The 26,998-nt window shown below is 33.8% G+C and overlaps 2 protein-coding genes across 9 annotated transcripts in view; one reads left to right on the top strand and one right to left on the bottom strand.

The window, feature by feature from the left end:
• The window catches only part of LOC108038729, a 189,459-nt gene that overhangs the window by 150,242 nt on the left and 12,219 nt on the right, over nt 1-26,998 (bottom strand). The gene's annotated exons all lie outside the window — the stretch shown is intronic.
• LOC108043625 overlaps nt 13,024-26,998 on the top strand; it is a 168,023-nt gene continuing 154,048 nt past the window's right edge. The window contains exons 1-4 of the mRNA XM_044461503.1: nt 13,024-13,066; nt 13,120-13,507; nt 18,857-18,935; nt 19,012-19,041. Of these exons, the coding sequence (XP_044317438.1) occupies nt 13,024-13,066; nt 13,120-13,507; nt 18,857-18,935; nt 19,012-19,041 (540 nt within the window). The remainder of the gene's footprint in view (nt 13,067-13,119; nt 13,508-18,856; nt 18,936-19,011; nt 19,042-26,998) is intronic.

The following is a 26,998-nucleotide window of genomic DNA, read 5'->3' as shown; positions in this document are numbered from 1 at the left end:
ATGGAATCAAAATGGAACTTGTTAACAAAAATATTTGAAAATAAATTTAAAATTCTCTATTAAACAAATTATATTATTTCTTTTTCACAACAACGAAAGTAAATGTGAAGACCGTTTGCATTTACTTTTTCGGTCAATCGGTCTTTTGCTGACTCTCATTTTGCGACCGTTTCTCATTCCGCTCTTTACGCACTGCTCATTGAAAGAGCGATATACAAATATCTCAACAAAAAGCACTCAACAGAAAACATAAATGAAGACAGCAAGAGTCTTTTGCTCAGAGCGAGAGAGTATGAACTTTTTCGGTTGTGCTCGCAACGAGAGCGCAAGAAGAAAAACTGTCAACAGTTATTTGCGAGCTATGATTATAACACTTTAGTAAAACCACTAACCATACAACATATAGACTGGTCATTTCATACAACGAAAGTGGTCACAAAAATTTCAAAGCGGCAGGCCCCACAGCTGGTAGCGGCAGGCCCCGGACACTTCGTTCGCTTTCGGGTTTTTTTCGCTCTGATTCTTATTCTCATTTTGACGCTCGCGCGCTCATTACTCGAGTTCGGTCGTGCAGTCGCAGAGACGCGCATTTTGAAGAAGGTTGCCCTGCGCTTGAATTGGGCTTTGTATGTATGCGTGTTCATGCATTCTCATACAGGAGTGCATGTGTGCGATCATTTCATTTCGATGCACCAATAATATTTTGTATTTTGCTACTTTTCAGACTTGGTACCCTAACAATATGAGCGTATTCACTATTGGGTTAATGAGAATAAGAATAAGAATATTATATGTTATAGTATATTTTTTAATATTTCAGCATATATTTTATATTGGTTTACAAATTCAAATCAGTGGTAGCAGAAAAATGTTTTGCATATATGTATGTATTGTAACCACCCTGTTTTGGGAGACGGTATAGCTCGCCGTGGTTACGGTTCATGACAGATATTTATATTTTCCTCTATAGATCAATTTACCTCCCTTTCCCCAATAATGAACCAGAGGGATAGAACTATAAAGGATACGTGTATTTCGAAGTAATCGTACAATATACGTTGGCCGTGTGGTTGTGTATAGATGAGTCGGGACTGCTTGCTTTGTCGATTCGGCGCTTCGGAAGGGCCGAGTGCTGAACTGCTTGCTGTCGTGATCCGGCGCTACGGAAAGGCCGAGTGATGAACTGCTTGCTTCGTGGAGGTTGATCGGTGAGCTGCTTTCTCCGTGACCTAGCGCTACGGAAGGGCCAAGAGGTTCACTGCATACTGCGAGCTTCGGCGCTGCGGATGGGCCGAGAAGTCGCGTCGGCGTTGCGCAAGGGCCGAGAAGTCGCGTCGGCGCTGTGGAAGGGCCGAGAAGTCGCGTCGGCGCTGCGGAAGGGCCGAGAAGTGGCATGCTTCGTCGTGCGTACGTCGGGTTCGTAGTGTTCTGGGTAGTTGGGAGAGATCTACTTGGATGTCTATTGGGATTCGGGATCGCCAGGATCGTTTTCAAGAGTTATTCTATCCAAAGAGCTGTCACTTTACCTTTAAGTCGCGTATATCGGATTGACCCGATAAAAAGTCATCAGCTTGCACTTGGATGCGTTTAAATTTAGTGAATTATCTCGGCACCAGTTTTGAAAATGATCTAGATCGGATTGCAAGTCTAAATGGCAGGAAATATCCTTATACTGCAGGCATAACTTAAGATCATGTGCGTACATAAGTACGCGAGAATGAATTAATTGAGGAAAGATCGTTAATAAATAATGTAAAAAGTAGCGGAACAAGATGGTTTCCTTGTGGGACACCGAAAGTAACATGGAGAATTTTAGAAATTGAATTTTTGAAAAGTACCCTTTGTGTCCTGCCATTTAAGTAACTTAAGATCTATATAAGGAGATCAACTGGAAAACCTAACAGGTCAAGTTTTGAACAAGAAGTGAGTGATTTACAGAGTCAAATGCTTTACTAAAGTCAGTGTAAATGACGTCTATTTGAAAACTACTATTGAAGCCTTTTATCGGAAATGTAGTAAGCTCTAGAAGGTTTGTGATTATACGATCACGTTAAATAAATTCGTGTTGATACGGAGAAATGATTGATCTACAAATGTTCCTCCAAATAAGATAAGGAAATGCTGATAACTTAGATATACCTCTATAGTTACTGGCTTCTAACTTGTTCCCTTTTTTGTAAAAAGGAATAACAAATGATTCCTTCCAAATATTTGGAAATTGGGAAGTTTCTAGAGATAAGGTAAACAACTTGTGAAGAATTCACAGGGCAATGCCTTCGGCAAGGCGAAGTTTATATACCCTTGCAGTTATTACAAATCGACTACATTTCAATTTCTATGCCTATATTAATAAAATCAATGAAGCTATGTCGAATTTGCGCTGCATTTTGTGATCGTATCTATTACAGCTGTATGATGTTGTAGTCCGATTTTGACAAAACTAATGGCGTATTTTTGGTATAGTAAATATTTACTAAATCTCAAAAATATTTTGATAAATAGAAAAAAACAGCAAAATAACATATTTGTTCATAATTATTTTTTAAAATTTTTTTATTTCCATATGGGAGCCATATGATATAGATATCCGATTTTAATTCAATTAACATCGTAGTTCCGTAGTATTAAAATATTACCAGATCCCAAAGAGCAAAAAAAATTAAATAAAATTATTCCTATGATATCATATAGTCGCCCGATCTGGCTCGTTTCGACTTATGGTGGTATATACAGTCATGGAAAACATAATAGAAACGACAATTTTTTTTCGTATTTTTCAAACTTTTCTTCAGTCAATTTTTTTTTTTTTAAGTTTAATAATTTTGATTGATAGTCGATTCAATTATGTGTCAAAATATACCAAAACAATAATTTTCAAAAAACGTTATGAACTAAAAAATAATTTTTAAAATTTTTAGGCCTGGAAAAAATAATAGAAACGACTGAGTTAATTCTATGAAAAACAGTTTTGTAGCTTCAAAGCCTATTAGTTTAGATGGTAACTTTAATATATAGTTGTGCCACCGCTATTTTTAATGACTTTGGTTCAGCGGTGTCCCATTGAATCCACCAAATTAGCACAAATTGATGGTTCAATGGAGTACCTCTCAGAATTCACTTTCTTCCACAAATATTCCCAGTTTTGGACTTAAACCCACCAAGCCTCTTCTTTATTATCCCCCAAAGGTGCTCTATAGGATTTAAGTTTTTTATTAACAATTTTTGAGATTTTTTGATTTACTTTTAAATTTAATCATTTCATTTTATTTTCTGGTCTTGGATCTAACTATAATTATTTAAATTTCAAGAACAATTTTCGAATGAGAATGAATTAGCTTATTTTATTATCATAAGGATCATCGAATTCTTTTGACCACCTTTTAATAAATCCAAGCAGTCCTTTGACTTAATTAACGAAATGTGATTAGAAAATTTTAGTTTAGGGTCCTAAGGAACGCCAGGATCGTTTTCAAGAGTTATTCTATCCAAAGAGCTGTCACTTTACCTTTAAGTCGCGTATATCGGATTGACCAGATAAAAAGTCATCAGCTTGCACTTGGATGCGTTTAAATTTAGTAAATTATCTCGGCACCAGTTTTGAAAATGATCTAGATCGGATTGCAAGTCTAAATGACAGAAAATATCCTTATACTGCAGGCATAACTTAACATCATGTGCGTACATAAGTACGCGAGAATGAATTAATTGAGGAAAGATCGTTAATAAATAATGTAAAAAGTAGCGGAACAAGATGGTTTCCTTGTGGGACACCGAAAGTAACATGGAGAATTTTAGAAATTGAATTTTTGAAAAGTACCCTTTGCGTCCTGCCATTTAAGTAACTTAAGATCTATATAAGGAGATCAACTGGAAAACCTAACAGGTCAAGTTTTGAACAAGAAGTGAGTGATTTACAGAGTCAAATGCTTTACTAAAGTCAGTGTAAATGACGTCTATTTGAAAACTACTATTGAAGCCTTTTATCGGAAATGTAGTAAGCTCTAGAAGGTTTGTGATTATGGATCTACGTTAAATAAATTCGTGTTGATACGGAGAAATGATTGATCTACAAATGTTCCTCCAAATAAGATAAGGAAATGCTGATAACTTAGATATACCTCTATAGTTACTGGCTTCTAACTTGTTCCCTTTTTTGTAAAAAGGAATAACAAATGATTCCTTCCAAATATTTGGAAATTGGGAAGTTTCTAGAGATAAGGTAAACAACTTGTGAAGAATTCACAGGGCAATGCCTTCGGCAAGGCGAAGTTTATATACCCTTGCAGTTATTACAAATCGACTACATTTCAATTTCTATGCCTATATTAATAAAATCAATGAAGCTATGTCGAATTTGCGCTGCATTTTGTGATCGTATCTATTACAGCTGTATGATGTTGTAGTCCGATTTTGACAAAACTAATGGCGTATTTTTGGTATAGTAAATATTTACTAAATCTCAAAAATATTTTGATAAATAGAAAAAAAACAGCAAAATAACATATTTGTTCATAATTATTTTTTAAAATTTTTTTATTTCCATATGGGAGCCATATGATATAGATATCCGATTTTAATTCAATTAAAATCGTAGTTCCGTAGTATTAAAATATTACCAGATCCCAAAGAGCAAAAAAAATTAAATAAAATTATTCCTATGATATCATATAGTCGCCCGATCTGGCTCGTTTCGACTTATGGTGGTATATACAGTCATGGAAAACATAATAGAAACGACAATTTTTTTTCGTATTTTTCAAACTTTTCTTCAGTCAATTTTTTTTTTTTTAAAGTTTAATAATTTTGATTGATAGTCGATTCAATTATGTGTCAAAATATACCAAAACAATAATTTTCAAAAAACGTTATGAACTAAAAAATAATTTTTAAAATTTTTAGGCCTGGAAAAAATAATAGAAACGACTGAGTTAATTCTATGAAAAACAGTTTTGTAGCTTCAAAGCCTATTAGTTTAGATGGTAACTTTAATATATAGTTGTGCCACCGCTATTTTTAATGACTTTGGTTCAGCGGTGTCCCATTGAATCCACCAAATTAGCACAAATTGATGGTTCAATGGAGTACCTCTCAGAATTCACTTTCTTCCACAAATATTCCCAGTTTTGGACTTAAACCCACCAAGCCTCTTCTTTATTATCCCCCAAAGGTGCTCTATAGGATTTAAGTTTTTTATTAACAATTTTTGAGATTTTTTGATTTACTTTTAAATTTAATCATTTCATTTTATTTTCTGGTCTTGGATCTAACTATAATTATTTAAATTTCAAGAACAATTTTCGAATGAGAATGAATTAGCTTATTTTATTATCATAAGGATCATCGAATTCTTTTGACCACCTTTTAATAAATCCAAGCACTCCTTTGACTTAATTAACGAAATGTGATTAGAAAATTTTAGTTTAGGGTCCTAAGGAACGCCAGGATCGTTTTCAAGAGTTATTCTATCCAAAGAGCTGTCACTTTACCTTTAAGTCGCGTATATCGGATTGACCAGATAAAAAGTCATCAGCTTGCACTTGGATGCGTTTAAATTTAGTAAATTATCTCGGCACCAGTTTTGAAAATGATCTAGATCGGATTGCAAGTCTAAATGACAGAAAATATCCTTATACTGCAGGCATAACTTAACATCATGTGCGTACATAAGTACGCGAGAATGAATTAATTGAGGAAAGATCGTTAATAAATAATGTAAAAAGTAGCGGAACAAGATGGTTTCCTTGTGGGTCACCGAAAGTAACATGGAGAATTTTAGAAATTGAATTTTTGAAAAGTACCCTTTGTGTCCTGCCATTTAAGTAACTTAAGATCTATATAAGGAGATCAACTGGAAAACCTAACAGGTCAAGTTTTTGAACAAGAAGTGAGTGATTTACAGAGTCAAATGCTTTACTAAAGTCAGTGTAAATGACGTCTATTTGAAAACTACTATTGAAGCCTTTTATCGGAAATGTAGTAAGCTCTAGAAGGTTTGTGATTATGGATCTACGTTAAATAAATTCGTGTTGATACGGAGAAATGATTGATCTACAAATGTTCCTCCAAATGAAGAGTAATGATTTTTTCAATAAGATAAGGAAATGCTGATAACGTAGATATACCTCTATAGTTACTGGCTTCTAACTTGTTCCCTTTTTTGTAAAAAGGAATAACAAATGATTCCTTCCAAATATTTGGAAATTGGGAAGTTTCTAGAGATAAGGTAAACAACTTGTGAAGAATTCACAGGGCAATGCCTTCGGCAAGGCGAAGTTTATATACCCTTGCAGTTATTACAAATCGACTACATTTCAATTTCTATGCCTATATTAATAAAATCAATGAAGCTATGTCGAATTTGCGCTGCATTTTGTGATCGTATCTATGACAGCTGTATGATGTTGTAGTCCGATTTTGACAAAACTAATGGCGTATTTTTGGTATAGTAAATATTTACTAAATCTCAAAAATATTTTGATAAATAGAAAAAAAACAGATAAATAACATTTGTTCATAATTATTTTTTAAAATTTTTTTATTTCCATATGGGAGCCATATGATATAGATATCCGATTTTAATTCAATTAAAATCGTAGTTCCGTAGTATTAAAATATTACCAGATCCCAAAGAGCAAAAAAAATTAAATAAAATTATTCCTATGATAGCTATATGATATAGTCGCCCGATCTGGCTCGTTTCGACTTATTGTGGTATATACAGTCATGGAAAAAATAATAGAAACGACAATTTTTTTTCGTATTTTTCAAACTTTTCTTCAGTCAATTTTTTTTTTTTTTAAGTTTAAATTTTTAAAGTTTTTCTATTTTTAATGACTTTGGTTCAGCGGTGTCCCATTGAATCCACCAAATTGGCACAAATTGATGGTTCAATGGAGTACCTCTCAGAATTCACTTTCTTCCACAAATATTCCCTAGTTTTGGACTTAAACCCACCAAGCCTCTTCTTTATTATCCCCCAAAGGTGCTCTATAGGATTTAAGTTTTTTATTAACAATTTTTGAGATTTTTTGATTTACTTTTAAATTTAATCATTTCATTTTATTTTCTGGTCTTGGATCTAACTATAATTATTTAAATTTCAAGAACAATTTTCGAATGAGAATGAATTAGCTTATTTTATTATCATAAGGATCATCGAATTCTTTTGACCAATTTTTAATAAATCCAAGCACTCCTTTGACTTAATTAACGAAATGTGATTAGAAAATTTTAGTTTAGGGTCCTAAGGAACGCCAGGATCGTTTTCAAGAGTTATTCTATCCAAAGAGCTGTCACTTTACCTTTAAGTCGCGTATATCGGATTGACCAGATAAAAAGTCATCAGCTTGCACTTGTATGCGTTTAAATTTAGTAAATTATCTCGGCACCAGTTTTGAAAATGATCTAGATCGGATTGCAAGTCTAAATGGCAGGAAATATCCTTATACTGCAGGCATAACTTAACATCATGTGCGTACATAAGTACGCGAGAATGAATTAATTGAGGAAAGATCGTTAATAAATAATGTAAAAAGTAGCGGAACAAGATGGTTTCCTTGTGGGACACCGAAAGTAACATGGAGAATTTTAGAAATTGAATTTTTGAAAAGTACCCTTTGTGTCCTGCCATTTAAGTAACTTAAGATCTATATAAGGAGATCAACTGGAAAACCTAACAGGTCAAGTTTTGAACAAGAAGTGAGTGATTTACAGAGTCAAATGCTTTACTAAAGTCAGTGTAAATGACGTCTATTTGAAAACTACTATTGAAGCCTTTTATCGGAAATGTAGTAAGCTCTAGAAGGTTTGTGATTATGGATCTACGTTAAATAAATTCGTGTTGATACGGAGAAATGATTGATCTACAAATGTTCCTCCAAATAAGATAAGGAAATGCTGATAACTTAGATATACCTCTATAGTTACTGGCTTCTAACTTGTTCCCTTTTTTGTAAAAAGGAATAACAAATGATTCCTTCCAAATATTTGGAAATTGGGAAGTTTCTAGAGATAAGGTAAACAACTTGTGAAGAATTCACAGGGCAATGCCTTCGGCAAGGCGAAGTTTATATACCCTTGCAGTTATTACAAATCGACTACATTTCAATTTCTATGCCTATATTAATAAAATCAATGAAGCTATGTCGAATTTGCGCTGCATTTTGTGATCGTATCTATTACAGCTGTATGATGTTGTAGTCCGATTTTGACAAAACTAATGGCGTATTTTTGGTATAGTAAATATTTACTAAATCTCAAAAATATTTTGATAAATAGAAAAAAAACAGCAAAATAACATATTTGTTCATAATTATTTTTAAAAATTTTTTTATTTCCATATGGGAGCCATAATTTTAGAAATTGAATTTTTGAAAAGTACCCTTTGTGTCCTGCCATTTAAGTAACTTAAAATCTATATAAGGAGATCAACTGGAAAACCTAACAGGTCAAGTTTTTGAACAAGAAGTGAGTGATTTACAGAGTCAAATGCTTTACTAAAGTCAGTGTAAGTGGCGTCTATTTGAAAACTACTATTGAAGCCTTTTATCGGAAATGTAGTAAGCTCTAGAAGGTTTGTGTCCTTTTCAAAAATTCAATTTCTAAAATTCTCCATGTTACTTTCGGTGTCCCACAAGGAAACCATCTTGTTCCGCTACTTTTTACATTATTTATTAACGATCTTTCCTCAATTAATTCATTCTCGCGTACTTATGTACGCACATGATGTTAAGTTATGCCTGCAGTATAAGGATATTTCCTGCCATTTAGACTTGCAATCCGATCTAGATCATTTTCAAAACTGGTGCCGAGATAATTTACTAAATTTAAACGCATACAAGTGCAAGCTGATGACTTTTTATCGGGTCAATCCGATATACGCGACTTAAAGGTAAAGTGACAGCTCTTTGGATAGAATAGCTCTTGAAAACGATCCTGGCGTTCCTTAGGACCCTAAACTAAAATTTTCTAATCACATTTCGTTAATTAAGTCAAAGGAGTGCTTGGATTTATTAAAAGGTGGTCAAAAGAATTCGATGATCCTTATGATAACAAAATAAACTAATTCATTCTCATTCGAAAATTGTTCTTGAAATTTAAATAATTATAGTTAGATCCAAGACCAGAAAATAAAATGAAATGATTAAATTTAAAAGTAAATCAAAAAATCTCAAAAATTGTTAATAAAAAACTTAAATCCTATAGAGCACATTTGGGGGATAATAAAGAAGAGGCTTGGTGGGTTTAAGTCCAAAACTAGGGAAGATTTGTTAAATAAAGTGAATTCTGAGTGGTACTCCATTGAACCATCAATTTGTGCCAATTTGGTGGATTCAATGGGACACCGCTGAACCAAAGTCATTAAAAATAGCGGTGGCACAACTATATATTAAAGTTACCATCTAAACTAATAGGCTTTGAAGCTACAAAACTGTTTTTCATAGAATTAACTCAGTCGTTTCTATTATTTTTTCCAGGCCTAAAAATTTTAAAAATTATTTTTTAGTTCATAACGTTTTTTGTTTTGGTACATTTTGACACATAATTGAATCGACTATCAGACAAAATTATTAAACTTAAAAAAAAAAAAAATTGACTGAAGAAAAGTTTGAAAAATACGAAAAAAAATTGTCGTTTCTATTATTTTTTCCATGACTGTATATGGTAGAAAGACAACTTTTGGGAAAGTTTCAAGAAGATAGCTTTACAATTGAGGGAATAGTTTGCGTAGAAACGGACGGAGAGACGAACACACAGACGGACAGACGTACATGGCTAGATCTACTCTCCAAGGTGATGCTGATCAAGAATACATATACTTTATAGGGTCGGAAATGTCGCCTTCACTGCGTTGCAAACTTTTGACTGAAATTATAATACTGTCTGCAAGGGTATAAAAATGTGAATCGTCATTTAAATACCTAGGTTAGTTTTTCTCAAAGTTTATATAATGCTTGTTATTTATTTCGTTTTTGACGGAAGTTTCTTTGTCGGTTCTCTCAGGATTTTTATATATACATACATATATTCTTCTGCTAGCAATGATTTACGTTCGTACTTATTTTTTCATCGTAATGTTTTTAAACCATAATTTCTTTCAAAGGGAAAACATTTTTTTCCCATCAATGAGATTATATTTGCCCCATTTTGATTGCCGAATACAAGTTTTTCTTCTTTAAGATTAAGGGGACCCCCATTCTCGATTTAAAATTTTGACGATTTTCAATGGGCTGGTAAATGTACATATATTATTCTTTAGGCTTGTAACTTTCATTTATTTAAAGACTTAAAAAATAAGAAAAAAATTTAAAACTATTTTTTTTGTTTTTTTTTTGTCATTCGCATGGGATTTCCGCTAAAAGGAACACCTTAAACCAAAAATTAAGAAGAGTACACGGACAAAAATTAACAAAATGGCGCACCTTTGCACATTTTTTTTTGAAAATCGCCTTCTTTTCAGCCACACATCAAGTTGAAAAGTAAAGAAGATCTTCACCGATTTCATTTATCCTAGATCATGCTATATCTATATATGTATAGAATATAGTATTAAAATGTGGAACCGATTGGGTTTATAGTTTTTGGGTAACCTTATGCGCCAGTCGTAAAACACTGTTTCGAGAAAAACGCGTTTAAAGTTTTGAGAAGCTCTCGCCGTCGCCTGACGCCTTCTCTAAAAATCGGCTATATTTCAAAAGTTTTTGAAATTTTCACTTCAAATTTTAAAGGAACATTCTTGAATAAGTTCGAATTAAATGAAAAAAATTTATTTTTTTTAACCGAGAATGGGGGGCGTCCTCTTAAGTCTGATTATCCTTTTCCTGTAGCTATATTAGCGTTTATTTTTTCCATAGATTATATTCACCCTAATTTCACCCTTCGATTTCATAAAAAATATGTTTAGTATAAAATATAGTTATTATATGATAACATTTTATTATTTAATATCCATTAACTTATGATGCTCTTTTATAAATTGGAAGCTCATTTTTATACCCGTTACTCGTAGAGTAAAAGGGTATATTATTATTCGTGCAAAAGTATGTAACAGCTAGAAGGAAGCGTTTCCGACCCTATAAAGTATATATATTCTTGATCAGGATCACTAGCCGAGTCGATTTAGCCATGTCCGTCTGTCCGTCTGTCTGTCCGTCTGTCTGTCCGTCTGTGTGTCTGTCTGTCTGTCCGTATGAACGCTGAGATCTCGGAAACTATAAAAGCTAGAAGATTGGCATTTACGCAGCGCAAGTTTGTTTCAAAATGGTGCCACGCCCCCATTAACGCCCACAATCGCTTAGATACGATTTTAAAAATTTAAATATTTCGGAAAAGTAAAAATGCAGTTTTATTGTGTTTATCAATACCTATCGAAATGTAGAAGAAATTTTTCAAATCGGACCATTCGTTAAAAAGTTATGCGTGATCAAAGTTTCAATCTCCATCTCCCTCGCACTCCCTTTACCTGAGTAACGGGTATCTGATAGTCGGGGCACCCGACTATAGCGTTCTCTCTTGTTATTAAGTATAAATAATGTTTTGTATCTAGCAAGAAGTTGCTCCTATCGAGATTTTTACATTTTTATTTGTTTTTTATCTGTTTCCATGATGTAGTGTAGCCCTACTCCGGAGTATTGCCTAAAAAATGGTAACCTTCGATATTATTTACTCGCATAGCTTTATTTACTGGTTGATTAAGTGAACCGGTTGGTTCCCATTTTAATTGTGGGTGAGTTGGCTGATTTCTTAGCATAACCGGTTTTTTTGATTTTTCCAACCGCTTTTATTTCAGCTATTATTTTTGTTATTATTATTATAGCCCTGGTTGTTATTATTAGAAGGAAGATTTTAAATATATATAGTTATAGTTATTTTGATTTTCCCATTGATTTTTATGCCCTTGCAGAGGTTATTATAATTTTAGTCAAAACTTTGCAACGCAGTGAAGGAGACATCCTCGACCCTATAAAGTATATATATTCTTGATCAGGATCGCATCCTGAGTTGATATAAGCATGTCCGTCTGTCCGTCTGCTGTCCGTCTGTCTGTTTCTACAAAAAACTAGTCTCTCAGTTTTAAAGATATCAAATTGAAACTTTCCACACACCCTTCATGCCTTTGCACGCAGTATATAGGTCGGAGCGGCCGGGATCGGTCGACTATATCCTATAGCCGCCATATAAATGATTGATCAGAAATGCCATAACTTTGGTGTTTGTAAAGTTAGGAAGTTGGGATTTTCTATGGGTTTTATTTTTGGACAATCAATTCGATCGGCCGACTATAACTACAGCTGACATATAACTGAACGATTGGAAATGCCATAACTTTGGTGTTTTTAAAGTTAAGAAGTTGGGATTTTTTATGAGTATTAAGAATCCATCATATGAATAGTTTTGGAGAATATAATTTACAGAATATTCTGCAAGGATATATCAACTTCGGATCCGCCCGAAGTTAGCTTTTCTTTCTTGATTTTTTGTAAGCATAATAATCGAAATGTAGTCATCTTGTAATAATTTAAAGGGTATATATATACTTCGGCTTGATGAAGTTTTCTTTTCTCCTTGTTAATTATATATTTTCATAGCATAAATTAAGTACTTCTCATTATTCAACTAGAAAAATTGTTCTTTCCACACAATTTCCATTTAGTATATCTGATTTAAAAGTGCTTAAATTATGTTTTAAAATATTATATTTTGGAATATATCAAATGCCATATATCTGTCATACTGACTATACCGCTTTATGGCGATTATTTATGTGTAAGGTGACACATAATACACATAACTGTTATACTGTCAGTTTACTATCGACTGAAAAATTTTAGCTTGTTGGTCACGAAAACTAACGCTGGATTTTTAGTAACAATTTCAATAGTCATTTTTAATTATTTTTCAGTCAATTTAACCAAAACAAATCGTAAGATTTTAAGTACTTAACTAAAACGAATTAATTAATAATAGTCTCACGTTTGCCACAAGAAACTAGAATATTCATATTTTAAAACTTTAGGCAGCGGGATGAAGCTTGAGACTTTTTGGTTGATTATTATTTTAAAAGCTGGTAAAAACTTATAAAGAGAATAATAAGAAAAAATAAATTTAATTATGTTGAAGGTTTGGTCGAGTGCGGCCTGAAAAGCCATGCAGAACTAATACGCCAAGCAATAAAGATAGATAACAAGATTAAGGATATTGTCCGTAAAGTCACAGGATTTGCAAAAGGAAACTTAGAATTTAAGGAAAGTTACGAGAACTTGAGGATTCCTTTAATGGAGAATTATACAAGCCTGAATAGTAAATTAGTGCATGTTCGAGAATTCGAAGCTTACAACAACGAAAGACTTCAGTTAGAGCAAAGTATTATCTTGGCGATTAATAAATTAAAGGTCTCATCGTCTGAAAACTGCGAAAAGTTGAATAAGAATGTTCGGAAGGAACTAGTTTCGAAGCTGACCGATACAAATACAAAAAAGCGTGAGGCCTTAAAAAATTTGGAAAATAGGTAAGTAACAAATAAACATAGAAAGATATATTTCCAAAAAGGTAAGTCAAGTCAAATTAGGCAGAGCCAATCAAAGATCGTAAAACCTATTTTGTTTTCTTGCGTGAATGTGAGAGCTAACACATAATCATGGGCCCGGAGTCCCTGTTAACAATTTTTCGTCTCTATAAGAAGAAAGCTGTTTTTGGAAGGCAGATCAAGAAAAAAAAAAGACTTTGACAGCTAATTTGTGCTGATTGAATAAAAATCACCGTTTCTGTGTGCTTTATAGCACATTTTTGTGCCTAACAAATAAATTACATCCGTCATAGGGAGGGAGGTAACAGTGCCTTCAAGGTTGCAAAAATAAAGTTGTGCATGTCGTCTTAATAATTTTTGGCTAACTACATTTTACAGGAAATTCTTCCATGATTGTATGTTACCAGTAAGAGAATCCGATTAGTTTTGTAGAAGACCTATTTTGGACTCTTAAAAATCACGTAGTTTTTAGGAAAACTAATCTCCTATTAAGTAAAATATCTTGAACAAGATAGGAAGCACACTTTGGCAAGCCGAAGTTTGTATACCCTTGCAGTTATTACAAAACGACTACATTTGGATTTCTATACCTATGTTACTAAAAACAATGAAGCTATGTCGATTTTACGCTGCATTTTGCCATCGTTTCAATGGCAGCTAAATGATATTGTTGTCCGATCTCGAGAAAACTAAAAGCGTAACAATGATATAGTAAATAATTACTATATCTCTAAGGAATATTTTGATAAATAAAAAAACAGCAAAATAACATTTTTCGTTCGTTCCTTTTTTTTTTTTAAATTTTTGGATATTCCTATCGGAGCTATATGATTTAATAATAATATATATATATTATATAATATAACTAAACCCCTAATTTCATAGTATTTAAATTTTACCAAATCCCAAGGAAAAAAAAAAAAAAACTGCAAGGTTATACCTTTTAAAAATTTGTTTTCCGGTTGTTCCTATGGGTGCTATATGATATAGACGTTACCTTACTATAAAAATTAAATATTAGAACATATGGCAAGTTGTCCGACTTGACTCGCTATCCAAATCTGTGCAAAAAAAACTATTGGCATACAAACCTGCATGACCCAAGCCAACGATATTATTGCCCTTTTTCTGAGCCTCATTTCCATTTAGAAAAAATTATCTAAATTCGTTTCTTTTATAATTTTGGAAAGTAGGCTAGACGGTTAAACGGTAACATCATCTTCGTTTGGGTCACTAAGAATCCAAAAACTATTTGTTGGCAGCTGACTCTAGTAGACTTTTTTCTAATTAAGGGGGTATATACCTTTTTTTGTCGAAAAAAATAGGAAAGTTTGGATTTTTTTTTGTATGTTACAATTTTTTTTATTAAATGAATGATTATATTTTCTGAAAGGTTAGATTTTTTGTGAAAAAATATTTAATATTGTTTTAACGGTGGCTGTTCCCCCTAAACGCCTTTTTTTGGCGCTGATAATTCCCCAGGACGAACGGGTCAACTGAAACCGTAAAAATAAAAATATTTCATTAGCTTAGAGTAATATCCTGTACTGACCGAACGTTTTAAAAATTTTTTTTTCGTCATACGTTTTATACAAAAAATGAAGTTTTTGGACGCTAGAATTCATACAAAAGTATCTATTTCGGCGAGATAAAAATTTTTAGATGAAAAATCAATCGTTCAAGTACTCATAAAATTCATTACGAACATTTAGAAAAAAATTTTAAGAAAATCGGTTCAGTAATTTTTCGCCAATCCATATCACCGCAAAGTCATTTTTTAAAAAACACAATTTCAAATATTCTCGTTTAAAGTTTAAAATTTGGGTTTGGGCGGGGACGAGGCGCGCGGCTAGCACCGCTGTAACTTTCTTTCTACTGCTCAAATCTCTATGAAAATTTGGGGAAACGTTCTCAAGAAGTTGTTCTTTAAGATAAAGCAAAAAAATATTTTCCCCTCTAATTTACCATATATATCCCACTGAAGAACGATGCTGGAACTACTTTTATTCGTAAACTTATTCACGGAGATGTTGATAGTCCCGAGTTACTGGCTCGCCTTAACTTCTTTGTGCCTAAAATGGTGATTATGGTGGGATATATGAACCCACAGTATAATAAAAACAACCGGGAAGCGATAATTTTATAACTAGGATTTCGTTTTTATTATTCTTCGAAAGTTAGTAATTCAGATAAGAGGTTTGAGTCAACAGCAATCAAGACTTAACCTGCCCGTTTGGGCTGACGGTCAAGCCTTTAAATTGTGTACCAGCCCGGCATAAATTACGGAGCTAAGAATCTCCGGCAAACAATATTGCTTGTATTCTGATAGGAAAGAAGAAATGAGAAGTGTAGTTTTTTGGGGCAAAAGGGAATGTGGATATGGATAATTTGAAAACATTGTAGACTATGTCATGCATTACCAAATTATTTATACTACATACTCTGAAAAGCATCAGTTGTATCTAATTTAGAAAGAAATTAGTATTTTGTTTTGTATGTATTTTACCTCTGTATTTTAATTTATGCCATTTAAATCAATCACATAAGTGGTTAATCCGAACTAAATGAGAACGCGACGATTCAAATGAAAATCATTTTAAGGGACCAAAAAAAAAATGATCAAGCCCAGAACTTCTTGGTGTCCAAGCTAATTGTAGACAAGTTTCCAACGGCTCAGAAAAACTCAGGCCGTGATTGATATATTTAAAATATTCACCACTTTGGTTGTGTCCAATGGAGTCTTCCACGTTTCGATCGAAGCAGGAACTCATATATAACTCATAGCTCATCAACTCGACTAGATTTATCATTACAGATTTGAACGAGGACGGAAGCTAACTTCGGCAAGCCGAAGTTTTAATACCCTTGCAGACTTTGCCGAAATTGCTAAAACTGAAAAAGTAGCGAAAGGAATAAGGTATACATAAATAAACTAGATTTGCGTCGTTTGATGTCAGTTGCTTTTATACTGCAAAAATGTCATATAAAAATAGAAAAAAGGGATACTTTCGCAGCCTTTAACTATTTTTCCTACGGAAGCTATAAGAAATAGACGTCCGATCGGCAAGCGCTTTTACCCTAATCAAGATATGCGTAAATAAATAAGACTTGGAAAAATTTATGTCAGTAGCTTACACACTAAAAAAAAATTCAGAAAACCAACACATTTGGACCGATTTCACACTGTTGTTCCTATGGGAGCTGTAGGATATAGACGTCCGATCAGCTTTTACCTTGATGAAGGAATGCATAAAAAAATACGATTTGAAAAAATTTATAGCAATAGCTTTTACACAGCGCGAAATATTCGGAAAAACATAAAATTTGGAACGATTTTACCCTATTGTTCCTATGGGAGCTATAGGATATAGACGTCCGATCGCCACGCGCTTTTACCCTGATCAAGGTATGCATAAAAAAATACGATTTGGAAAGATTCATGTCAATTGCTTATATACTGTGCGAAATAACCTAAAAATCATTACATTTTAACCGATTTCACCGTATTGTTCCTATGGGAGCTATAGGATATAGACGTCCGATCGCCAAGCGCTTTTAAACTGATCAAGGTATGCATAAAAAAATAAGATTTGGAAAGATTTATGTTAATAGCTTTTACACTGCGCGAAATATCTTCCATTCTTGAAAGTTATATCCGATTGTTCCTATGGGAGCTATAGGATATAGACGTCCGATCAGCACGCGCTTTTACCTTGATGAAGGAATGCATAAAAAAATACGATTTGAAAAAATTTATAGCAATAGCTTTTACACAGCGCGAAATATTCTGAAAAACATAAAATTTGGACCGATTTTACCATATTGTTCCTATGGGAGCTATAGGATATAGACGTCCGATCGCCGATTGAAACAGACGGACAGACGGACATAGCTATATCGACTCCCCTATTGATCCTGATCAAGAATATATATACTTTATAGGGTCGGAAACGTCTCCTTCACTGCGTTACAAACTTCTGACCAAAATTATAATACCCTCTGCAAGGGTATAAAAAGGAAAAGGACGTGCTAAGTTAAAAGATTTCTTATGGTGCTTCTTAAAACGGCTTACGCATCAATCGATGTAAGGGCTAAATATTGCAGTGTAAAGTACAGTTTTAAGGGTACATCATTCAGAATGCAGCTATTAATCCAGGGTCTCTATGGAGGCATACCCGAATGTTCGTGCATAGGTAAGAATCTGTATAGAGGCGTCATTTGCTCTGCCTGCGGTCTCGAGTGACTTTTCCAGTGATGCCACGTAGGGGAAAACGGAAAAAAAGAGAGTTTTTGTTGGGGGTGGTGAGAAACCGAAGACAGCTTCGAAAATGGCTCTAAGCAGAGCTTTGGCAGAGGTGCGGGCAGAGCAAATGAAACCTCTATCTTTTCTCCATTTGGCAACAGTAACTCCCCCGCTTTAACACGTTCGCTTTTCGATGCCCTTCGTGGTCTGCGTTTGTCGGCAGCAGCTCCTCCGCTCTGGCTCGTTGGCTTTCTGATATTCTCCCTCGCTCTCCATTTTCGAAGTCCCCGCAGTCGCTGAGGTGGGCTTTGCGTTCCGTTTGAAGCGTTCGTTTTACTACTCTCTCGCGCTCTTTTGAGGTGAATTCCTTAGGCAACTGCATAGGATGTATTCTATGCCTTGCCTTTCTTCCTTTTCTATCAGCAGATAACATTTATGTAAATAAACATTGGCTAGTCTTGGTTTGCACTTTAAGCTTAGAAACGCTTTTGCGTTTCCTCGTGGAGCCCCGATAGCACGCAGAAGTGCTCGTGATCCAGGATTTTAATTATTAGGGGTGCCACAGAAGTCTCATTTTATTTTAAGTATCAAATAGCGGGCACTCCATTAGTGCCACTTAGTTCGTTTCGGTTTTTTTTTAGTTAGTGCCAGAAATGCCCCATTTTTAATACCAATTAAGAATATGACCTTTAATAAACAAAACATAAGTGCAACATATTTCTTTATTTATAAATAATTGTTTTCTTTTTTTTAGAAAACACAAAATAAAATTGTTTAAATATTGTTCGATTTTTATTTTTAAATTTAATTCCTAAATCAGTTTTTTTTTAGTAATCTGGCAGTTTTGACTTTTGCTACCTCAATTAGAAGGGGAATACATTTTTAGTAAAATAAATAAATTTCTATCACTTTTTTTCCTAACTACATGTTCAAATAGAAAAACATAGATGACTTTTATATTGGTGTAAAGCGTTCGAAGCGTAAAAATATATTAAGTGAAATTTGATTAGGCAGTTTAAAGAATAAAATGTTGTCTTTTAGTCATCTTTTTTCTTAAAAAATTCACACGGACCTTTTATAATTTTCAGAACTTGCCAAAATGACGGCACTTCTAAATCAAGCACCACCAGTCTTATCTCAACAACTGAGAAAAGCCAGATTTCTCCGGTAAGTTTAAAAAAACAGTACAATTAACCAATGCAAGTATAGCTAATAAATTTATTGTTTTTACATATTGTCCTAGACTAAGATTTATATTTCAAGCAAAGATCCGGTAAGTAAAATAAATAACGAACAGTAAGCCAGTGGAATAAATAAATGTAATGAAATCCCGCCAACCGAATTCCCAGTTTAAATTCGGGTGACACAGAACAACCAAAACAGTAGCTATGAAAATATTTTATAGCAGAACTAAAATATTGTTCTACACTGGGACACTGTATCTCAGTATTGGTATCTTTTTATATTCTGCTGAACTTACAATGTTCTTAACAGATTAGTTAAACTTTAAGGTCGTAATTAGGTAATTAGCTTTATTGTATAACCTACAGCCAGTTATGCCCGCAGTCCATCTTGGCATTTAAACAAATATACTGCAAGTAATATACTGCATTATTTAAAGACATTATTAGTGCTATACAAAACTTCAACATTTTCAACTATTAAAGGCTTTAGAATACCCAATTAATTTAATGATACGTCCCTGGGCTATTTTCAGTCCTCTTCGCAATTAACGATGGCTCTCTCTAAGTCCTTAGTTTTCAAGAGAGTATTACAATTTTGGTAGATTATAACAAAGTGAAGTTGACAGTCAGCATCGCTGAGTAAGTTGATATAGCCATGTTCGTCTGTTTTATACACCGTTTTCGAGCTAATAATTATAATATATAATAATAATTATATAATTATAATAATTATTATAATAATATAATGTCTTTAATCCACTATAGAAACAAAATCTTAAGCTTTATTAAAATCAAATGAATATGACTTGTTTATGCGAAAGCCATTTCATCCAATCACAAAGTATGTGTGAAAAAAGTTCTCTAAAATTGATTACAAAATTTATAGTCGTTTCATGAAATAACTGCAGACCTATTTATCATTATTTTATTTATATGTTTATTTCTCATAAGCACGTATTCAATATTTATGGAAGTTTAAAAAAATTCAGTTATTTTTACGAAGTTACTGGATAGATTTGGCTAGTTGTATCTATTTTTCTTTTTTTTACCCCTTTTTCACAAGACTTTTAAAGTTAAAAGTTGTCAGACTGTTGTGTCCGCAACTCAGAAATTTACCGTATTCGTTGTAAACCAATCTGAGTAAGGCCGGCATTCTGAAATTAACTTTTATTGTATCCATGGAAACCCTTGACACACGATTTACCCGTTACTCGTAAAGTAAACGTATATATTGTATTCATTAAAATTCGTTAAAAATGATGGAAAATAAGCTTCAAAAACTGCATAACTTTAAGACAAATTACAAAAGAAACTACCCCTAAAACTCCATAAAATATTGACGCATAGAAGAGATATATAGATAATCGATACAGTCCTTGCCAATAGGAGAGCTTCCCAAAGGAGAAAAAGAATCCCTAGATAAAATTTTGCAAAAAATAGAATAATAAACGTTTAAAGCATCAAGGAAAAGGCAAAATGAGTAATTTTTCAATATGTTGTATTCCTCTCCACTTATTTACTCTCTGCGGCATAAATCGAGAAGAGTAAAAAGTACATCAATTTAAAAAAAAAACATTTTTTTAGTTATTTTAAAAAGTCATAAAAAATAATATAAACATTTAATTTTTTCCTCAAATTTTGATTATTAATAAGAATGTTTCTACTTAGTTTCTTACATATATTCAGCTTTCAACATTAATTTATAGGTTGAATATTTATCTATAATAATCCATCTAAATTATTCCGCGGCCTTAAAGTTATGTATTTAAATCCCGCCACGGTGCGTCGGTGCTATTTGTACATAGGTTTTCGGGACGGTCGATTTTAAATTCAACCAAGAGACCCTTAGGAGTTACACAATCTGGAGAGTTTTTTATGTGTTTAAAACCATTGCAGAGGGTATTATAATTTCAGTCAAAAGTTTGCAAAGCAGTGAAGGATACATTTCCGAACCTATAAAGTATATATATTCTTGATCAGCATCACCGGAGAGTCGATCTAGCCATGTCCGTCTGTCCGTCCGTCCGTTTGTACGCAAACTAGTCTCTCAGTTTTAAAGCTATCTGCTTGAAACTTTCCCAAAAGTTGTCTTTCTATTGCAGATAGTATATAAGTCGGAACGAGCCGGATCGGGCGACTATATCATATAGCTCCTATAGGAACAATCGGAAAAAACAAGTCAAAAAAATTATAACTTTGTTTTAAAAAAAAATTTTTTTTTGTTGTTCTTTGGGATTTGGTAATATTTAAATATTATGGAATGATGTTTTTTATTAAATTAAAATCGGACAACAATACCATGTAGCTGCCATAGAAACGATGGCAAAATGCAGCGCAAAATTGACATAGCTTCATTGTTTTTAGTAATATAGGCATAACAATTGAAATGTAGTCGATTTGTAATAGCTGCAAGGGTATATAAGCTTCGGCTTGCCGAAGTTTGCTTCCATTCTTGTTGGTATTTAATTTGATCTTTAATGTCCGAAGTTTGCTTCCTTTCTTGTTGGTATTTAATTTGATATTTAATGTTCTCTTAAAATAGCATCCACTTATTTAATTAATTTCAAATTTAAATAAAACAAGAAAGGAAAGCTATCTTCGAGCGGAGCCGAAGTTGATATACCCTTGCAGAATATTCTGTAAATTATATTCTCCAAAATTATTCATATAATGCATTCTTAATACTCATACTTCTTTTGAATTTGACATATCTACCCTTTTCAGTCTCCTTTATAATGGAAGAAAGTGACAGTAACGGTATTAAAATTATTATATAGGATATAGTCGGCCGACCCTTATGAAATTTAGTAGGTCGGATTGATTGGCCAAAAATAAAACCCATAGAAAATCCTATGGCATTTTCGATCAATCAGTTATATGGTGAAAGGGATGAATTAAATAAAACAACCTTTTCAGTTAAGTTCTGTATTAAAACTCAAGTCCCTGCTTAGGAATTTTTTTTTTTTTTTTTTTTTTTTATACTTTATTCTTATTTATTGGATCTTCTCTATTACTTAAGAGACTAACAATAAGTTTTCAAATCTTAATCTATGTTACGTTAACTTATGTTATTGAAAAAGGGATGGGAAATCATTCCGCTGTAGACGGGAATGATAGCTTAGCCGGTTGAGTTGTCTGGCAAGCAGGTTTGGGTGATTTGATAATCTGGCTTCATATTTAATTTTTCTGGAAACAATTTCTTCTTTTACGGGATTTATATCCAGGTCTCTCTGGATGTTTGCATTGCGGATGTACCAGGGGGCTCCAGTTATTGTTCGTAGGGTCTTTGATTGTACTCTTTGAATAATTTCTATATTGCTGCTGCTTGCGTTTCCCCAGAGCTCGGAACCGTAGGTCCAGATCGGCTTTAAGCACGAGTTATACAGTAGTACTTTATATTCGAGTGGAAGGGGGGAGCGGTAGTTCATGAGCCAGTGAAGGCTGCTGGCCTTTAGTTTTAAATGGGTCTTCTTTGCTTCTATATGCTTTCTCCAGGTAAGCCTCCTGTCTAGGTGTATGCCGAGATAGGTGACTTCGTCTGCTTGTGGAACCGGCTTGTTGTTTAGCGTCAGTGGTGGGCATATCGACAAGTTTAGTGAAAATGTAATGTGCTTACACTTTTGCTCATTGACTTTGATACGCCAGTCTGCGAGCCATTTTTCTACAGCTACCAGGTGTTCTTTTAAATGGGCTGTAGCTGTTTTTGGGCATTTCGAGCGGCTGACAATGGCAGTGTCGTCAGCAAAGGTTGAGATGAGGGTCTGGCGGCTTGTTGGAATGTCTGCCGTGTAAAGGATGTACAAGATTGGTCCAAGCACACTTCCTTGGGGTACTCCAGCTTCGATGTTACGGATGGTTGAAGTAAAGGTTTTACATCTCACGGTGAAAACTCTGTTTCTGAGGTATGACTCAAGCAACTTGTGAGTGTTTTCCGGTAGGAGGGTTTTGATTTTGTATACCAGACCGTCGATCCAGACGCGATCAAATGCCTGTGATACGTCCAGAAATAAGGCACTGCAATATTGCTTGTGTTCGAAAGCCGTGCGAATTTCAGATGTTAAGCGGTTTACCTGTTCGATAGTTCCATGCTTTTCCCTAAATCCGAATTGGTGCAGAGGGATCGTTCTGTTGTTTTGAAGATGTGTTACTAGATGAACAAGAAGCAGTTTTTCAAATAGCTTTGATAGACATGGGAGCAGACTGATGGGCCGGTACGAGGAAGGCTGGGATTTGTCTTTTCCTGGCTTCGGGATCATTGTAATGACAGACTTTTTCCATTGGTCAGGAAAGTAGCCCCATTTCAATATTGAGTTAAATATAAATGCGATGCATCTGACTGCGCATGCAGGTAATTCAATTATCATTTTTGGAGAAATAAAATCGTGACCAGGAGCCTTTTTTGGGTTTATGTGTTCTTTAATAGCTTAGGAAATTAACATGAAAATATTATTCTGGTCTTATCTGTGGCCTACGCAGAGGCCGCGTCTGCCTGAGCGGGAGAGTTATCATTTGCCCCCCGCACAGAAACCCTTAGGGCAGTGTGAGAAACATCTCAAGTGATTATCTTCTGTTAGGCTCAAGTGGCCTGCACTTACAGATTCAAAAATGTTAACACCGCTCCCTTGTAGGGTTTAAAATTACAGATCATAGTTTATGGCTTTGGGTCGATTTACAATTGTCACATGACGTGCACAGAGCTCATAAAGTATTATATTTTATTTTTATTAGTGTTCGTCTGAACATTCTGTCAAGGGCCGCCAAGATTAGGTGTATGTTTTAATTACAATTTATTTTATTTATTCTCAAAAACATTGCAATACAAAAATTAGTGGACTGTATTAAGGCAGGCTTGCACCTTATTGGCGCCCAAAACCTGATTTTTTTCTGGAATTTATTTCTTGGAAAGTATAGTAGGTGTGGGAATAAAATTTTAGCCAGTTGTAGGGTACAGTTTATTGAAGCTACACAATTTTTTTGAGTGCGATCCAAGCGAAGGGGGGAGGGGGAGTACCCAACAATGGCGGCATGTCCGCGAAAAACTCGTCCTCATGGCGGATTGTTTGGAATTTTAAGAAATAATCTGAAACGCAAAAAACGAATATATTCTTAATCTGTACACTTGATCGCATGGCTTGAACTAGGATAATTGAAAAAACATAAAAAATGCAAAAATTATGAGCTTTTGAAAAAAAAATCGGTTTTTTCCTCATTTTTTCGTTACTCATTATTTTTTTAAATAAACAATTTTTAATATTTTCAAAAGATCCTAGTCTATACCATGCACATACTTCTGAGGAACATGTATAAAAAATTTCATGACGATTGCTCAATTTTTGCGGCTTGTACGACTTCCGCCAACTCGGAAAACATGGTTTCGAGAAAAACGCGTTTGAAAATTTGCACTATAATGGCAACGCGCTTGACACCGGTCCACCAAACGTCCGATAACTTTCGTAATTCAAGAGATTTCGACTTGAAATTTTAGGAGAGTAAAATTGAAACATGTATGTATCCGAAACTGCAAAAAAAAAAATTGATTTTTTTGACTTCACAAGGTGCAAGCCTACCTTAATTCGATATATTTTATTTTGCATAATTATTTTGACACCTTGCCACGGCTTGCACTTATTGTGTTTTTACATGTTAGTAAATTTATTTATATTTTAACATAAAACATTTTTATTGATTTATTGCATCTACAAATTTAAAAATTAAGCATACCGCTGGGTAATGCTATGGCCTGTAACTACCTTTGTAATTTTATTTTTCTTATAAAATACACAGTTAATATAATTATTATTACAATTGCTAAAATTAGTGTCCAGTTAAATGGTGAAAAAACTAGTTGCCTCAATTCTAGCTTGTGAGTTTTTAAATATTGAATTTGCTTTGATAAACGATTGATTTCGTCCGTATGGTTAATTAATAACATTTCGAGCGGGTTCCAAATAATATTTGGTATTTCGTTGACTTCTCCAGTGTAATACAAAGCTAATGTTCCCTGATCTTCTAGCTGAATACTGTGTTGAGCAACCAAGATTTCATCATCAGTTCGAGCAGTACAATCTGACCTTAAAGTTATTATTCCTTGTTCAGGTAAATCTACTATCTCTATTTTTGAGCTGCTATATTGAACTCTAGCCTTATAATTGTTCTGAACTTTAAAAAGACAACTACTTTGTATACATAATAGGATTCTTGCAATACCGCCGTCATGTTCTTGATTCTTTCGTTCATTCCTTTAAAATTTGAGTTAACTTCATCAGTCGTTTTCTTTAAAATGCTAGTCGTAGAATCGACTAACGAAGTTTGTTTCCTACTTACCTCGTTAAGGCTGTGCTGATTTGACATAAAGGTGTTGACATCTCTTCGTATGTCAGACTATTTTCCCCTGTTACCCGTTTCAAATGGTGCTTCATGGACTTAACTCCAGATTCCCAAATGTCTCCGAAGTGAGGTCCTGCCGGGGGGATAAAACGCCAATCAATTCTATCTTTTTCAAGCTGTGCGGCAATCATTATGTTTTCTTTGATTGCATTCACTCTTATTTATCCATAGTTTTTGAATAAAAAGTTTTCCCAAAATAGTTACTGGAGGCAGCCATCCCAAATTAATTTAATTAAATTATTGGCATCTTCTATAGAATCAGCCCCAGTCATTAGGTCATCCATTTAAAAATCATTAATAATTATTTCACTTACATCTTTGTTTTTGCATTTATCAGCAATATCTACTAGAACTCTAGTAGCTAGATATGGCGCAGATGCAGTTCCATATGTGACTGTTGTCAATTTATAATTTTAAATTTTTCCATCTGGAGAATCTCTCCATAAAATATATTGGTACTCCTGATCATTATCATTAATATTTATCTGACGATACATTTTTTCAACGTCAGCAGATATCACAAATTCCCATTTTCGCCATTTAATGATGTAATCGGTGATGAACTCGTGGACAAACCCACATTATGTCGTTCAAACTTTTATTATTAGTTGTTTTTGCTAAAGCGTCAAAAACAACTCTTAATTTGGTCGTCAGGCTTGAATCTCTAATTACTGCCTGGTGAGGTAAAAAGTACTTTCTTTCTTCCTCCACTTTGACCATATGTCCTAAATCCATATATTCATGCATGAATTTAGAATAGTCTAACCTTAGTTTTTCATTTCTTTTTAATTTTTTCTCAAGACTCATGAAACGAGCGATTGCCTGTTTCTTCGAATCTCCTAAGGTGACATCATCTTTAAATGGAATTGACACAATGTATCGACCATCTGAACCTTTTTTAGTTGTTTTTTTGAAATGATTTTCATTTTAGTCTTCTTCCTCAACTTCCCAATACCGATCCATATCTTTTAATTTGATGGTGGTTGCTACAACTGTCTTCTTACCTTTGGATTTTTTGCATCCAGAAACAATCCACCCAAAATCGGTTTTTTGACCAAGGAGGCCATTAATTTTGACCACTCCATTCTGCAGAATGTGAGTGTATAGATCTGCCCCAATTATCAGATCTACACGACCGGTTTATTAAAGTCTGGGTCAGCCAAATTGTACTTCTCCCACTTTGATTTGTCAATATTAACTGTGTTGACTGAGAGAGCCCTCATTAATTTTGAAAATATTAATGCTTCAACTCTAATTGTTTTTTATACCCTTGCAGAGGGTATTATAATTTTGGTCAAAAGTGTGCAACGCAGTGACGGAGACATCTCCGACCCTATAAAGTATATATATTCTTGATCAGGATCACCTCCTGAGTTGATATAGCCATGACCGTCTGTCCGTCTGTCTGTTTCTACGCAAACTTTGCACACACCCTTCTTTCCTTTGCACGCAGTATTTAAGTCGGAACGGCCGGGATCGGCCGACTATATCCTATAGCTGCCATATAATTTATTGAAATGCCATAACTTTGGTGTTTGTAAAGTTAGGAAGTTGGGATTTTCTATGGGCTTTATATCCTCTAGCTGCCATATAACTGAACGATTGAAAATGCCATAACTTTGGTATTTTTTAAGTTAGGAAGTTTTTATGAGTATTAAG

The sequence above is a fragment of the Drosophila rhopaloa genome, unplaced genomic scaffold, assembly GCF_018152115.1.
Source record: "Drosophila rhopaloa isolate 14029-0021.01 unplaced genomic scaffold, ASM1815211v1 contig_36, whole genome shotgun sequence".
NCBI lineage: Eukaryota > Metazoa > Arthropoda > Insecta > Diptera > Drosophilidae > Drosophila > Drosophila rhopaloa.
This window is presented reverse-complemented; position numbering and strand designations above follow the sequence as displayed.